The sequence below is a fragment of the Coregonus lavaretus genome (genome assembly GCF_964263955.1).
Source record: "Coregonus lavaretus genome assembly, chromosome: 20".
Taxonomy (NCBI): Eukaryota; Metazoa; Chordata; class Actinopteri; order Salmoniformes; family Salmonidae; genus Coregonus; species Coregonus lavaretus.
Window position 1 is genome coordinate 29,859,986 of NC_140007.1, and position 12,907 is coordinate 29,872,892.

The 12,907-nt window shown below is 42.1% G+C and overlaps 2 protein-coding genes across 2 annotated transcripts; one reads left to right on the forward strand and one right to left on the reverse strand.

Annotated features, from left to right (window-relative positions):
* Positions 1-2,040: 2,040 nt before the first annotated feature.
* Positions 2,041-5,798, forward strand: mfsd4ab (major facilitator superfamily domain containing 4Ab; the record flags this gene model as incomplete). Its single annotated transcript, XM_084185227.1, has 10 exons — positions 2,041-2,270; positions 3,190-3,388; positions 3,511-3,759; positions 3,922-4,084; positions 4,306-4,421; positions 4,522-4,695; positions 4,873-5,020; positions 5,171-5,241; positions 5,337-5,457; positions 5,565-5,798. The coding sequence occupies 10 exons, from the start codon at positions 2,041-2,043 to the stop codon at positions 5,663-5,665; spliced, it is 1,572 nt and encodes a 523-aa protein (XP_084041353.1). The 3' UTR covers positions 5,666-5,798.
* Positions 5,799-6,239: 441 nt separating this feature from the next.
* LOC311148312 (acidic mammalian chitinase-like) lies at positions 6,240-12,804 on the reverse strand. Its single transcript, XM_084185234.1, has 11 exons — positions 12,771-12,804; positions 12,664-12,693; positions 11,975-12,176; positions 11,790-11,846; positions 10,554-10,719; positions 10,272-10,396; positions 9,996-10,119; positions 9,696-9,881; positions 8,526-8,645; positions 6,806-6,947; positions 6,240-6,675 (listed from the first exon to the last, which is right to left on the reverse strand). The coding sequence occupies exons 1-11, from the start codon at positions 12,793-12,795 to the stop codon at positions 6,341-6,343; spliced, it is 1,512 nt and encodes a 503-aa protein (XP_084041360.1). The 5' UTR covers positions 12,796-12,804; the 3' UTR covers positions 6,240-6,340.
* Between the last annotated feature and the right edge of the window lie 103 nt (positions 12,805-12,907).

The following is a 12,907-nucleotide window of genomic DNA, read 5'->3' on the forward strand; positions in this document are numbered from 1 at the left end:
GGCCTTTATGGTAGAGTGGCCAGACGGAAGCCAGTCCTCAATAAAAGGCAAATGACAGCCCGCTTGGAGTTTGCCAAAAGGCACCTAAAGACTCTCAGACCATGAGAAACAAGATTCTCTGGTCTGATGAAACCAAGATTGAACTCTTTGGCTTGAATGCCAAGCGTCACTTCTGGAGGAAACCTGGCACCATCCCTATGGTGAGCATAGAGATGGTGCACAGCCAAGACAATGCAGGAGTGGCTTCGGGACAAGTCTCTGAATGTCCTTGAGTGGCCCGGTCTCTGGAGAGACCTGAAAATAGCTGTGCAGCAATGCTCCCTATCCAACCTGACAGAGCTTGAGAGGATCTGCAGAGAAGAATGGGAGAAACTCCCCAAATACAGGTGTGCAAAGCTTGTAGCGTCATACCCAAGAAGACTTGAGGCTGTAATCGCTGCCAAAGATGCTTCAACAAAGTACTGAGTAAAGGGTCTGAATACTTATGTAAATGTATTATATTTTGGTTTTATTTAAATTTTTGTGCAACTTTTTCTAAAATCCTGTTTTTGCTTTGTCATTATGGGGTATTATGTGCAGATGTTTTATTTGTATTTATTTTTTAATCAATTTTAGAATAAGGCTAAATGTGGAAAAAGCCAAGGGGTCTGAATACTTTCCGAAGGCACTGTGTATATTTATCCTTTCACAAGGATATGAAGCATATGTAGCATATTGCAGCATGAATGTATAGTGAATGTGCAGCATAAATACTCTCTTCCAAATTACATGAACGTTGTTGTGTTTAGCATCTATGTGGAGGATACTGGCCTGGGTGCAATATGGTAAATGGTTGGGTGTTGGACGGCTGGATTTCCAGTTCACTGCGGGGGCAAGGAATAGGATTCAATAAATGGTTGTGATTCTTCGAATTGCTACCATTTCTTGGTCCCCATTCCTACTCCTTGACCCTGTTGTGACCCGGAAATCCATAACTGGCCACTAGCCTCAGTAAATCAATTCAGGGATGAGCTGTAAGCCAGCAAACCAAGACGCTCACCAAGACAAGTCTTGGGACATCCCTGCTGTTAACCAATTTTCTCTTCCTGTCATGGTTGAAGTTTTACAACAAATGTAAGGCAATATAAAACTAGTGGTGTTGTATGATGCACATCCTCCTATACTCCAACCCCAGTCAACCTCCTGGACTTTAGACCTGCAAACAAGTTCATGTTGGTATAGTTTATTTAACCTATATTTAGCCAGGGAGTCATTCCCAAAGTCTGCCATTTTAAATATACAACTGACAGCAGGTATAAGTGACACTTTGTCAATGACTTGAGATAATCATTTTCCCCACCTTGACTCTCATCACCAGTACTTTTCCCTGGCCGCCCAAACAAAGAAAGTCTTCGATCACGAACCCTTGTAAAGGAAGAGGATAATCTGCCATATAAATGATCAAGAGCATGTTGGAGTCCTTTGAAGTTATGTTCTAATAATATATTAAGTATGATGCTTTTACATCTATGGGAAGTTACATTGGGCCCTGCACAGGTTAGATCCCCTAAGCCCTCTTGGTGATACAACTCCATAATGGCACCAAGGGAAGCCAAGGCACCCTTTCATCCTGTGTCATTTCCGGACCGAAATGAATGAATGGAGGGACACGATAAGACAATAGTTAGCTTTCAAATATAACTTTGACACAGTTCGACACTTAACAGCAAATCATTGACACTTGAAATAGACCCAATGTCCATAGAATCTCCCCTACCCATTAACTACAAAGGACATCCTTTCAGTTAAGTAATTTAGGTGGGAACTCTGCCTTGAAAAGCTTTAAAAGAGAGCGAATCCCTCAAATAGTATACTACAAGACCTTCAGCAGGTAGAGACAGAGTAGTTACTTACCATACTGTTGACTGGGCACCAAATAACATAAACGCTAGTTAGGTCTACTACTGGACAATTTAGTCTGAATCCCCATCTCTTTGCAAACTTGTGGACTGACTTGTTCATAATTTCTCAACTTGAATTTCTGAAGCTTGTGGAACAATAATGTTTATAGAAGAGCGGATTATAACACTTTTTAAAAGGAACTTTCACCACACCTGTACATACTGGAGTGTGTTCTTCAGTTTTGGGCTGTGTATAGCCTTCCTGGGACCTACCATATTGGACTTGCGATGTCAAACCCAGTCTACACTGAGCCAGATCACCTGGGTGTTCTTCTCCCAGCAGTTCTGCCTGCTCATCGGCAGCTCTATCGGAGGGCTCTTCAAGAAAACGTGACTGACTATTCAAACAGATCTCTGATCCCTGTGTGAAGCATAGGGTTGCAAAATTCCGGGAACTTTCAAAAAATATGATTTAGTTTTCCTGAAATCCCGGTTGGAGGATTCCCGGAATCTATAATGTACAACCCTACACTCTTAGAAAAAAAGGTGCTATCTAGAACCAAAAAGGGTTCTTCGGCTGTCCCCATAGGAGAAACCTTTGAAGAATCCCTTTTGGTTCCATGTAGAACCGTTTTGGGTTCCATGTAGAACCCTTTCCACAGAGGGTTCTACATGGAACCCAAAATAGTTCTACCTGGAACCAAAAAGGGCTCTCTTATGGGGACAGCCGCAGAACCCTTTAGGAACCCTTTTTTCTAAGAGTGTAGTGAAGCATTTTATGGAGATCCAGCCCGAAGAATATATCTTACATGTTTGCAATTCTCAGACTATATATACAAGATAGTTTGATTTTCTGAGAGCACATTTCTGCTCACACAGTATTCATCTTGACATGGATTTTGGCAGAACTGTGTTACTTGAATTTCTCACTTTAAACCAATGAATTACAAAAAGATAGCTTGAATTTAAAGGGCTCTACACAGTCAACGCAACGGATCTGCAGTTTGTTTGCGTAGCTCTCTACGTAGTTCTAGGTGCTGATTGTTTTTAACACAACGCAAACAGAGCTCCTTAGTCTGTGAAATTACTGTGTAGAGCCCTTGTGTGAGGTGTGAGGCTCTGTGTATGCATCAGTTGGCAATGATCTCTGTAGCCTATTCTATCAAAAGTGAGCCCCTAGCCAGCACCCCTTTGCATATTTCAATCATAGTGTTGGCTAACATCTTGTTCAATGTTTGAGCCATTCAAACCTCTAGTATGTGTGTATGTTATCTCTAGTAAGTAATAACTCTTCCCCTCTCTCCCAAAGGTTGTTCAGTGCTCTAGCTGCACTGTTCCTGTCCTCGCTACTCATCTCTGTAATATTTGCCATCATCCCCCTCTGCCATAATGTGCTGCTGCTGGCTATCGCCATGGCTATGTCCGGTCTGGCCATGGGCATCATCGACACCATCGCCAACATCCAGCTGGTTGCCATATATCAGAAGGACTCGGCTGTCTTTCTCCAGGTGAGAGAGAAACTATGCCCAGTTCAGTTCAGCATTCAGAATATACCCAAAGTGCATTATATTTAGAATGAAAGAATGATAGAAAACTTTTTTCCGTACATCACAGTTTGTTGTTTTTGCAGGCCCTCCACTTCTTCATTGGGTTCGGGGCACTGGTGAGCCCTCTGATTGCTGATCCCTTCCTGTCTGAGACAGGCTGCAGGGTGGGGAACATAACAGAAAATGTGACCCAGATCATGCACCACTTTAGGAACACGCTGAGGAACAGCCCCATTGTGATGCACAACGTGTCCGTGGACCACCTGCCCTTAGCGGAGGAGCCAGAGGAGTCCATTGTGTCCTACGCCTTCTGGATCATGGCAATGATCAATGTAAGATCTTGGAAAAGCATAGTGAGGTGAAATACAGTGTGTAAGCTCTAGCATAACGCCCTAATATTAATTCCGCTCACTCCAAACGTAATAATGTTGATTGATTATTGCAAAGGCTTTGATTAAATTATATATCATTTGAATTATATTTTCCTCTCCCAGCTGCCAGTGCCAATGGCAGTGTTATTCCTGATGTACCAGGAGCAGTTGATCCCCTGCTGCCTCAGCACCACCCCTCGTTTGCTGGACAAAGACGAGCTGGCCATGGAGAACCAGGGGGCCGAGGGGCCTGACACAGAACCTAAAGACCAGGAGGAGGGAGGAGGTAAAGTACAAAACATAATGTTTCAGATCTGATCTGAACTCCTCATTTCCTCTATAAGATGACAGTATAACCAAGATAATTGGAGAATGATAATACTTGGATCTCATGTATGGGAATCTATCACATCAAAGTCTCAGAGTTAGGATCAGTTGAAGATTCACACCTACTGTACTAGCCAAGTGGTTTATGACCCTCCTAATGTTTCTCTTGGGGGTTTGCAGGTCATGGGGATATATTCAGCTGCTGTCAGAATAACAACCTGCGCGAGTTGCCTGTGTCCTTCTTTGGGATTCATATCGTTGGCGGAATGGTCCTGTTCATGACCGATGGCATTGTGGTGAGTGGCACAGATTCTGTTATAACTATGCAGTCTGCTCCATTTTAGTGTATGTATGCAGCAATGGATTAATCTGTGGACCTCCACTTTCTATTCCTAGGGTGCGTATGCAGGCTTTGTGTACACATATGCAGTGTCTCCCCCCATTTCTCTACCTAATAAGACCGCGGGATACCTGGTTAGTATCTTCTGGGCAGCCATTACTGCAGGACGTCTGGTGTCCATCCCTCTCACCTTCCGCTTCCAGCCCGTTCGACTGCTCATCATTAATCTGGTAATGCCAATTATAGAATATTGTATTAATCCCTAAGGGAAATTAATTAATGTTAATGAAGGTGTGTAATAAAAGCTTAATTGTCTTTCAATTCCAATATGTTTATATTTAAATGGACAGTTGTCTCAATAATTGATTGTCTATATATCCAACTGAAGTCTTTCTTAATCTCTGCAGGCTGGTGTCATTGTCACAGTGTTGTTGCTGCTCGTCCTCTACACCAGCAGTATATTCCTGTTTGTTGGGACCACTCTACTGGGCCTGTTCCTCAGCAGCATCTTCCCCTGTATGCTGGCTTACACTGAGGACATCCTGGACTACCAAGGTACATTCATCAATCGCCAGCACAATAAGTGTCAATGACTCAGTAATAACACAGTAATGACTCAGTAATAGAGTGGTATGATAAATTATGATGCGGTACTATATCGTCTCTCTGAGTGTCTTACTCAGCTTCTCTTTTCTCTCTTGGCAGGATGTGCAACGTCAGTTCTGGTAACAAGTGCTGGGATGGGAGAAATGGTCATGCAAGTCCTTGTTGGATCGGTAAGACTGCACAGAGACATAGTATATGTGAAAGAGAGAGGAAGATAGAGCAAGAGGTAGATAAACAGTCTAATATTGTGCCTTGCGTCCTCCAGATCATCCAGAGTGAAGGCAGCTATAGTTTCCTGCTCTGTGGCATGATCATTGGCTGTATCGGCTCCATCCTCTTCTTCGGGCTGCTGTTCTTCCATCGCATGCACAGGAACTACCTCACTGGTACTAGGACCACCTCAGCCATATCACAGTTGAACATACATAGAGGAAAAAGTACATAATTTATCTGTAACCCATCTATTAACAGGCTAACCTTTCTCCCCCCACAGGAACCTCAATGAAGTCAGCCATGGTGGAGGAGCTCCCACCAGCACTACCAGCAGCAGCAGCAGTAGTAGACAGTAAAACAGAACAGAAGGAGAGCAGCTGAGAGGATATGTAGCTGGGGCCATTTGGTGCCCAGTATTGTTATTGACCAACAATGTGACGAGGAAGAAAACACGCTGTTAGTGAAGATAAATACATACAGTACCAGGACCTGTGTAATGTTTTAGCCATCCTGCAATAGCCAGAGGAGTGAATAAGTCATGTTTAAGTTATTAATATATTCCAAATGATTTAGTCCCTCCTTTTTTCCTTCCTGAAAAGGCTGCTACTGCTTCTTATTCCAATCATCATCATCCTTTTAGATATGCTAATGCTACCTTCTGTTTAAAGCCCCTATAGATAATGACTGTGTAATAAGAGTGTGAGCAAGGGGTAGTTATGTTACAGTATATGATAATAATGTGCTTTATTTTCAAGACATTTGGATTGGTATGCATTGTCACAATATTAAAATGTTTTCAAAAATGTGAACATGAGTTGAATGACTACTTTTTTATTTCAACATAAGACTGAACAAATGTTGCTTTCATTAATAGTTGATCACAAGAAGGGGATGAATTCAAAACCTTTTAGAACAATTTATTGAATTAAGTAGTTTTTTTTATTGCTATCTGAAATATAATGTAGGATATATACTCAAAAGGGGAGGCCTCCAGTTCTAAAATGGAGGGAGACCTTCCACCCTTGAAATGTAGCCTGTCATTCTGAAACAGGGACGTTAGGGCCAGTTGCAGCAAGAGCATGCGGTGTCGAAGACCAGGCCAGTAGCACAGTACTGGAAGTAGGTCATGCCCTGACTGCAGTTGTAGAACTGGTTCTTGTTCTTGGGGTCAGCGTACATCCCGGCGGCCTTGCCAACACAGAAGTCACTGTCCATGCCACTGGTCCCACCGGGGTTCCCACCGCTGGAGCTGCCTCCACTGGAACTGCCTCCGCTGGAGCTGCCTCCACTGGAACTGCCTCCGCTGGAGCTGCTTCCAGAGTCACCACCATCATCACCTCCATTGGTAGATCCCTTAATGGCGGGCAGGGGAGTTGCAGGGGGATTGCAAGCTGAAATGGGTCAAAAATCATCATGAATTGAAAGGACATATTTTAGGTGTTTGATATAATTCTGTAGCACAGCAGTCAAAGAAGTCATACATTTCTGTTATTGAACCCAATATAGTGTGCAGGTCCTTACATGCTGATTCCAGATTGAGGCCTTTCTTGAGGACGTTGATGAGAGGATATTTTCCCTGACCACAGTAGGTGCCGGTGTAGTCATCCATATCAAGAGTCCAGACCATGGCTCCTCCAAAGTTGTTCTTCTTCAGCCAGTCAACCTACAGACAATGGTGTAAAGTAACTAAGTAAAAATACTTTGAAGTACTACTTTAGTTTTTGGGGGGTATCTTTACTTTACTATTAATATTTTTTATTACTTTTACTTTTACTCCACTACATTCCTAAAGAACATATATACTTTTTAGTCCCATACATTTCCCCTGACACCCAAAAGTACTTGTTACATTTTGATTGCTTAGACAGGAGAGCAATACGGTCCATCCCTACCCACTGGGCACGCACTGGTTGAATCAATGTTTGTTCCATGTCAGTTCAATGAAATTACGTTGAACCAACGTGGAATAGACGTTGAATTGATGTCTGTGCGCAGCGTGTACTGCCTCTGATCTGGCGGACTCACTAAACACAAATACTGCATTTGTAAATTATGTCTGAGTGTTGGAGTGTGCCCCTGCTGTCCGTAAATAAATATAAACTAGAAAATGTTGCCATCTGGTTTGCTTAAAAATGAATTTTGATGTATAGCATTTACTTTTTACTAAATTATGACAATTGAGTACTTTTTTCACCACTGTACTTAAGTACATTTAAAACCAGATACTTTTAGACTTTTACTCAAGTAGTATTTTACTTGCTGACTTTTACTTGAGTCATTTTCTATTAAGGTATCTTTACTTTTACTCAAGTATGACAATTTAGTACTTTTTCCACGACTGCCTATAGACAGCAAGAGGCACAACTTTAAATGTTAGCTGGCAAAAAGACGCAACATTTTTACAGTGGTCAACACATGCAGAGAAAACCAGTTTAACAACTTGATGCACTACTACATGGTAATCACTAGAGAGCAGCCACACTAATCATTTCCATGTTATAAATGCACATTCATGTGCAGTGCAATATTGATACTGTAGTGTGTGATGAATTTATTTGTTTAGTGGATTGTGTGGTGGAAACACATTTAGCAGACTGTTTGATCTAGTCTCTCCACTCAATCTTTATACACTGAGTGTACAAAACATGAAGAACACCTTCCTAATATTGAGTTGCACCCCCTTTTGCCCTCAGAACAGCCTCTATTCGTCAGGGCATGGACTCTACTAGATGATGAAAGAGTTCCACAGGGATGCTGGCCCATGTTGACTCCAATGCTTCCCACAGTTGTGTCAAGTTGGCTGGATGTCCTTTGGGTGGTGGACCATTCTTGATACACACAGAAACTGTTGAGCGTGAAAAACCCAGCACCATTGTAGTTCTTGACACAGTCAAACCGGTGCACCTGGCACCTACCACCATACCCCATTCAAATACATATTTTGTCTTGCCCATTCACCCTCTGAATGGCACACATACACAATCCATGTCTCAATTGTCTCAAGGCTTACAAATCCTTCTATAATCTGTCTCCTCCCCTTCTTCTACACTGATTGAAGTGGATTTAACAAGTGACATCAATAAGGGATCATAGTTTTCACCTGGATTCACCTGGTCAGTCTATGCCATGGAAAGATGGCATTCCTAATGTTTTGTACACTCAGTGTATGTCACCATAATGCTTAATGAAAAGTAGTTTCACATTGCAACAAATACTCCATTTTTTATTGTATTGTTCTTACCTTGATCCCGAAGCTCTTGACATTGTCATAGCCCACCCACTGGGTTCCTTTGTAGGCATACGGCACGTCCTGTGCTGCGTCCCAAACCTCTGTGGCTCCGTCTTTCAAAAACCCACAGATCTGTGATACATAAAAACACAGGGAATAGACAACAGCCAACAAAACTGATGCCTCTCTCCATCAAGAGTCATCCCTTTCTTTTATTGTTCTTGAAAGTACACTGAACAAAAATATAAACGCAACATGTCAAGTGTTGGTCCTATGTTTCATGAGCTGAAATAAAAGATCCCAGAAAGGTTCCATACGCACAAAAAGCTTATTTCTCTCAAATTGTGTGCACAAATGTGTTTACATCCCTGTTAGTGAGCATTTCTCCTTTGCCAAGATAATCCATCCACCTGACAGGTGTGGCATATCAAGAAGCTGACTAAACAGAATGATCATTACACAGGTGCACCTTGTGCTGTGGACAATAAAAGACCACTCTAAAATTTGCAGTTTTGTCACACAACACAATGCCACAGATGTCTGAAGTTTTGAGGGAGCGTGCAATTGGCATGCTGATTGCAGGAATGTTCATTTCTCTACCATAAATCAACTCCAACGTCATTTTAGAGAATTTGGCAGTACGTCTAACCGGCCTCACAACCGCAGACCACGTGTATGGCATTGTGTGGGCGAGCGGTTTGCTGATGTCAATGTTGTGAACAGAGTGCCCCATGATGGCGGTGGGGTTATGGTATGGGCAGGCATAAGCTTCAGACAACGAACACAATTGCATTTTATCGATGGCAATTTGAATGCACAAAAATACTGTGACAAGGTCCTGAGGCCCATTGTGAGGCCCATTTTTTAAAGGTATCTGTGACCAACAGATGCATATCTGTATTCCCAGTCATGTGAAATCCATAGATTAGGGCCTTAATTTATTTATTTAAATTGACTGATTTCCTCATATGAACTGTAACTCAGTAAAATCAATGAAATTGTTGCATGTTGCGTTCATATTTTTGTTCAGTATAATTTCCCTTGTTATGATAAAGCCATCAAATAAGAAGCAACCAGTTGAGTCGAAGTTGAGATACAATTGAAACCAGACCATAAGGAGGCCCTCAACAGTTAGAATTCACTTTTTATGATGTAAGAAATAAATATCACCATTTAAAGTACCTCAAAGTAAGCCAGCTCTCCAGCCTCCTGTGTATATTTGCCAGGAGTTCCAGCCCCGGCGATAGATGCTCCGATTCCGTTGTTAGCTGCGTTCTTCAGGGTGAATGAGTTGCCGTAGGTGGGGAACCCAACCATCAGTTTCTCTGCTGGGGCTCCATGGTTCTTCCAGTAGTTCATAGCATAGTCCTGGAACACAATAGCTTCATATATTAGTGTTTGCTGCCTGCTGGGTTAACGTCGCTCTTCAGCAGACTCATCACACCCACAAACAGCCATCCACCCTTGTCCTGACCTACTCACCACACTGAAGTAGATGAAGTCACCACTGTCAAAAGGGCTCTTGTACAGGGGGCTGCACTCTCCAGTGAACGGATCCCAGGAGCCGTGGAAGTCATATGACATGACATTGATCATGTCCAAGGCCCTAGAGGTGGCAAAAGTGGCAAACTGTTATTATATGGTCAGTATCATAGCCTGAATAGCAGTAATATCTTTTTGAGAAAGACAGTGACTGTATGGCAGTATACAGGCTACAGAGTACAGTAGATAGGCCACTACAGAGTGGATGATGCCTACTGTCCAAGCTTGGGGATTTCGTAGGCAGAGTTGATGGTATCCCTTCCACCGGAGACAGCAGCAGACAGCAGGAGACGGGCCTTGTTGGTCTGCTTAGCCTCCTTCTCAAAGGCTGCCCTCATTTCCTGTTATCAACACATACAGTATTAGGGCTTTACTATTTACTCAATAACTATTGCAACAGAAAAACATTCAACTCTCTCAGTTGTTTTATTGTTGTTCTGACACCTGGGAAATCTTTACTGCAGATCTTCAGAAAACAGAGTGTTTAGTCAACTTTACCTCCACAAGAACAGAGTAGAGCTGCTGATCCTGAGGAGGGCTCCCTCTGTTGGCTGGGTACTCCCAGTCGATGTCCAGACCATCAAACTCATACTTCCTCAGAAACACTATCACAGAGTTGATGAAGGTCTGGCGGTTGGTGGGGCTGGCCACCATGGCAGAGAATCTGATGGGGAAATAGAATGACTCTAACCATACACAGTTTTTATGCGAGTAAAGTCATACCTTATTTAAAAAAAAAAAATCATGACAGCTGTGATGGAAACAGTACGTTTCCCAAAAAAATTATAAATGCCTACAGATAATTTGTTCGTTTGACATGGTGGAATAATTTTGCATCGGTCAAATTATTTTTTGCGAGAAATGGTGGTAGAAACGCCTTTATGCTCAAATATTAATATAATGACCATCATGTCGAAGTAAACTTGGGAGTCACGCGATTACATGGTGTGTGGTCCTCCCACTACGACTCGGGAAACCATGCAGTTTATTAGGCTACAGATTAAAGAAATTATGATGAACTTCACAGGGTGGTGAAAGTGCACAGTGATGAGTTTGATGGTCCTTTCAATAAATATCGAGGGAATTATTCTAGTGACAGGATGATCGATGCTCTTATCCATAATAATCTCATCATATAGACTAGCCTACCCACACAGCCTACCCGAACTAGGCCTATCTGCGAGCTGTTGGCTAGAGCGCACATGCCAAGACCAGAGTAGGCACATTTGGTATTTAACCGTTTTTGTGACAAAACTATCAGTAGAGTCGATAATGCAATGGAAACAGAGTTGTATTAGGTTCATGAAAACTTAAGCGAAAAAGTACATCTTGTGTGCACTACATTTTTTACATTTTAGTCATTTAGATGACGCTCTTATCCAGAGCAACTTACAGTTAGTGAGTGCATACATTTTCATACTGGCCCCCCGTGGGAAACGAACCCACAACCCTGGCGTTGCAAGCGCCATGCTCTACCAACTGAGCTACAGGTGACTACGTCATCACGCACAGATTTTATCTGTAACACGTCTGTTTGGTGGAAACACACAACTGCAGGGAAAATGTGCATATTTTCTTCATGCCAATTTTTGAATATTCGCATGAAAATCTGTCGCCAATTGGATGGAAGCCAAGCTACTGGTGATCTATAGAGAGAAATAGAGGGAAATAGAGAGACACTGATTGCCCTTATGGAGAGGAGAGTATGCAAACAGATATAGCAGATCATCTTACCCAGAAGAGCCGAAGTTCCATCCTCCAACAGACAGAAGAGTCTTCAGGTTGCCATTCCTGTTGAAATACAATATGTTATTCCATATAAAGAAAAAATAAAGTAGTAAATTGATAACATTTGTCTCTCTTGACACAATCTCATGAGGTGAATCTCATGAGGTGTTCGTTTCTCAGTAGGGGCTCACTGGTTCTTCAGGCCGTTGAACTGGCTATAGAGCTCTACGTCATTCCACTCAAAGGTGGCCAGTTCGTTGTTCTTCATGGTGGCGAAGGCATAGAGAAGATGGGTACACAGACATGGGTCAATGTCATTGGGCATGTAAATGGTGGGGGGTGGTCTGTACTGTGCCCAGTTTGTGAAGTAGCATGACAAAATGTAGGAGGATCCTGAGAAAACAAGTTAAAAGCAGATATGAATGGTTTGATATTTGCTGTCGTTCACTCGTTTATAGGTTTTAATTACTTTATTTTCAACAATAGTCTCATAATCCACTTAGTTTACATATTCTATTGTCCCATAATTAGTAAAGTACAGATGTAGGATCTTAATTTGATCACCCTGTTGCAGGAAATGTAAAACATATACTGTATTTGAGGTTTAAAAAGGCTTCTGAAGTTTGTAATTTCCACTTAGAAATTTCAGACTTGATTTTCCCTTGCAAAAAAATGCATCAACCGCTACACAATTTCAATTAATTATAATCCACATAATAATTCAAATTTCCTGTTGCTGCAGGACTATTTTTCTGCTGTAGCAAACTGGCACAAATTACAATCCTACATCTGTACTGTACTTGGTCTATGGACCACAATTGAGTTCATTTGAGACCCCGTCCCAAGCCTACTAAGAGTTTGTGTTTTGGAGTCCACTTACCAAGCTGTGCATGCAGCAGCAGGGCTAGAGCTATGGAAAGAGAAGACACAGATTACATTTTGTTATGCATACGTTGGATGCATTGAGCTTTCACCATAACTACTTACCCGTCACAAACAGTACTTTGCCCATGATTGCCTTGTACAAAGACTGCGTCTACAGTCACCACTTTTATACACTCTGCATTTGCTCAAAACGCCTTGACATGCATTTTTGCAAAAAAAAGATTGTTGCGCATTACTAA

Excerpts from the sequence above, each read along its gene's own strand:
- LOC311148312 (XM_084185234.1), bottom strand. The coding sequence starts at position 12,795 with ATGGGCAAAGTACTGTTTGTGACGG. Across the intron at positions 10,720-11,789 it reads TGGAACTTCGGCTCTTCTGG|ATTCTCTGCCATGGTGGCCA; the intron begins GTAAGATGATCT and ends TTTCCCCATCAG. Across the intron at positions 9,882-9,995 it reads ACTTCATCTACTTCAGTGTG|GACTATGCTATGAACTACTG; the intron begins GTGAGTAGGTCA and ends ATTGTGTTCCAG.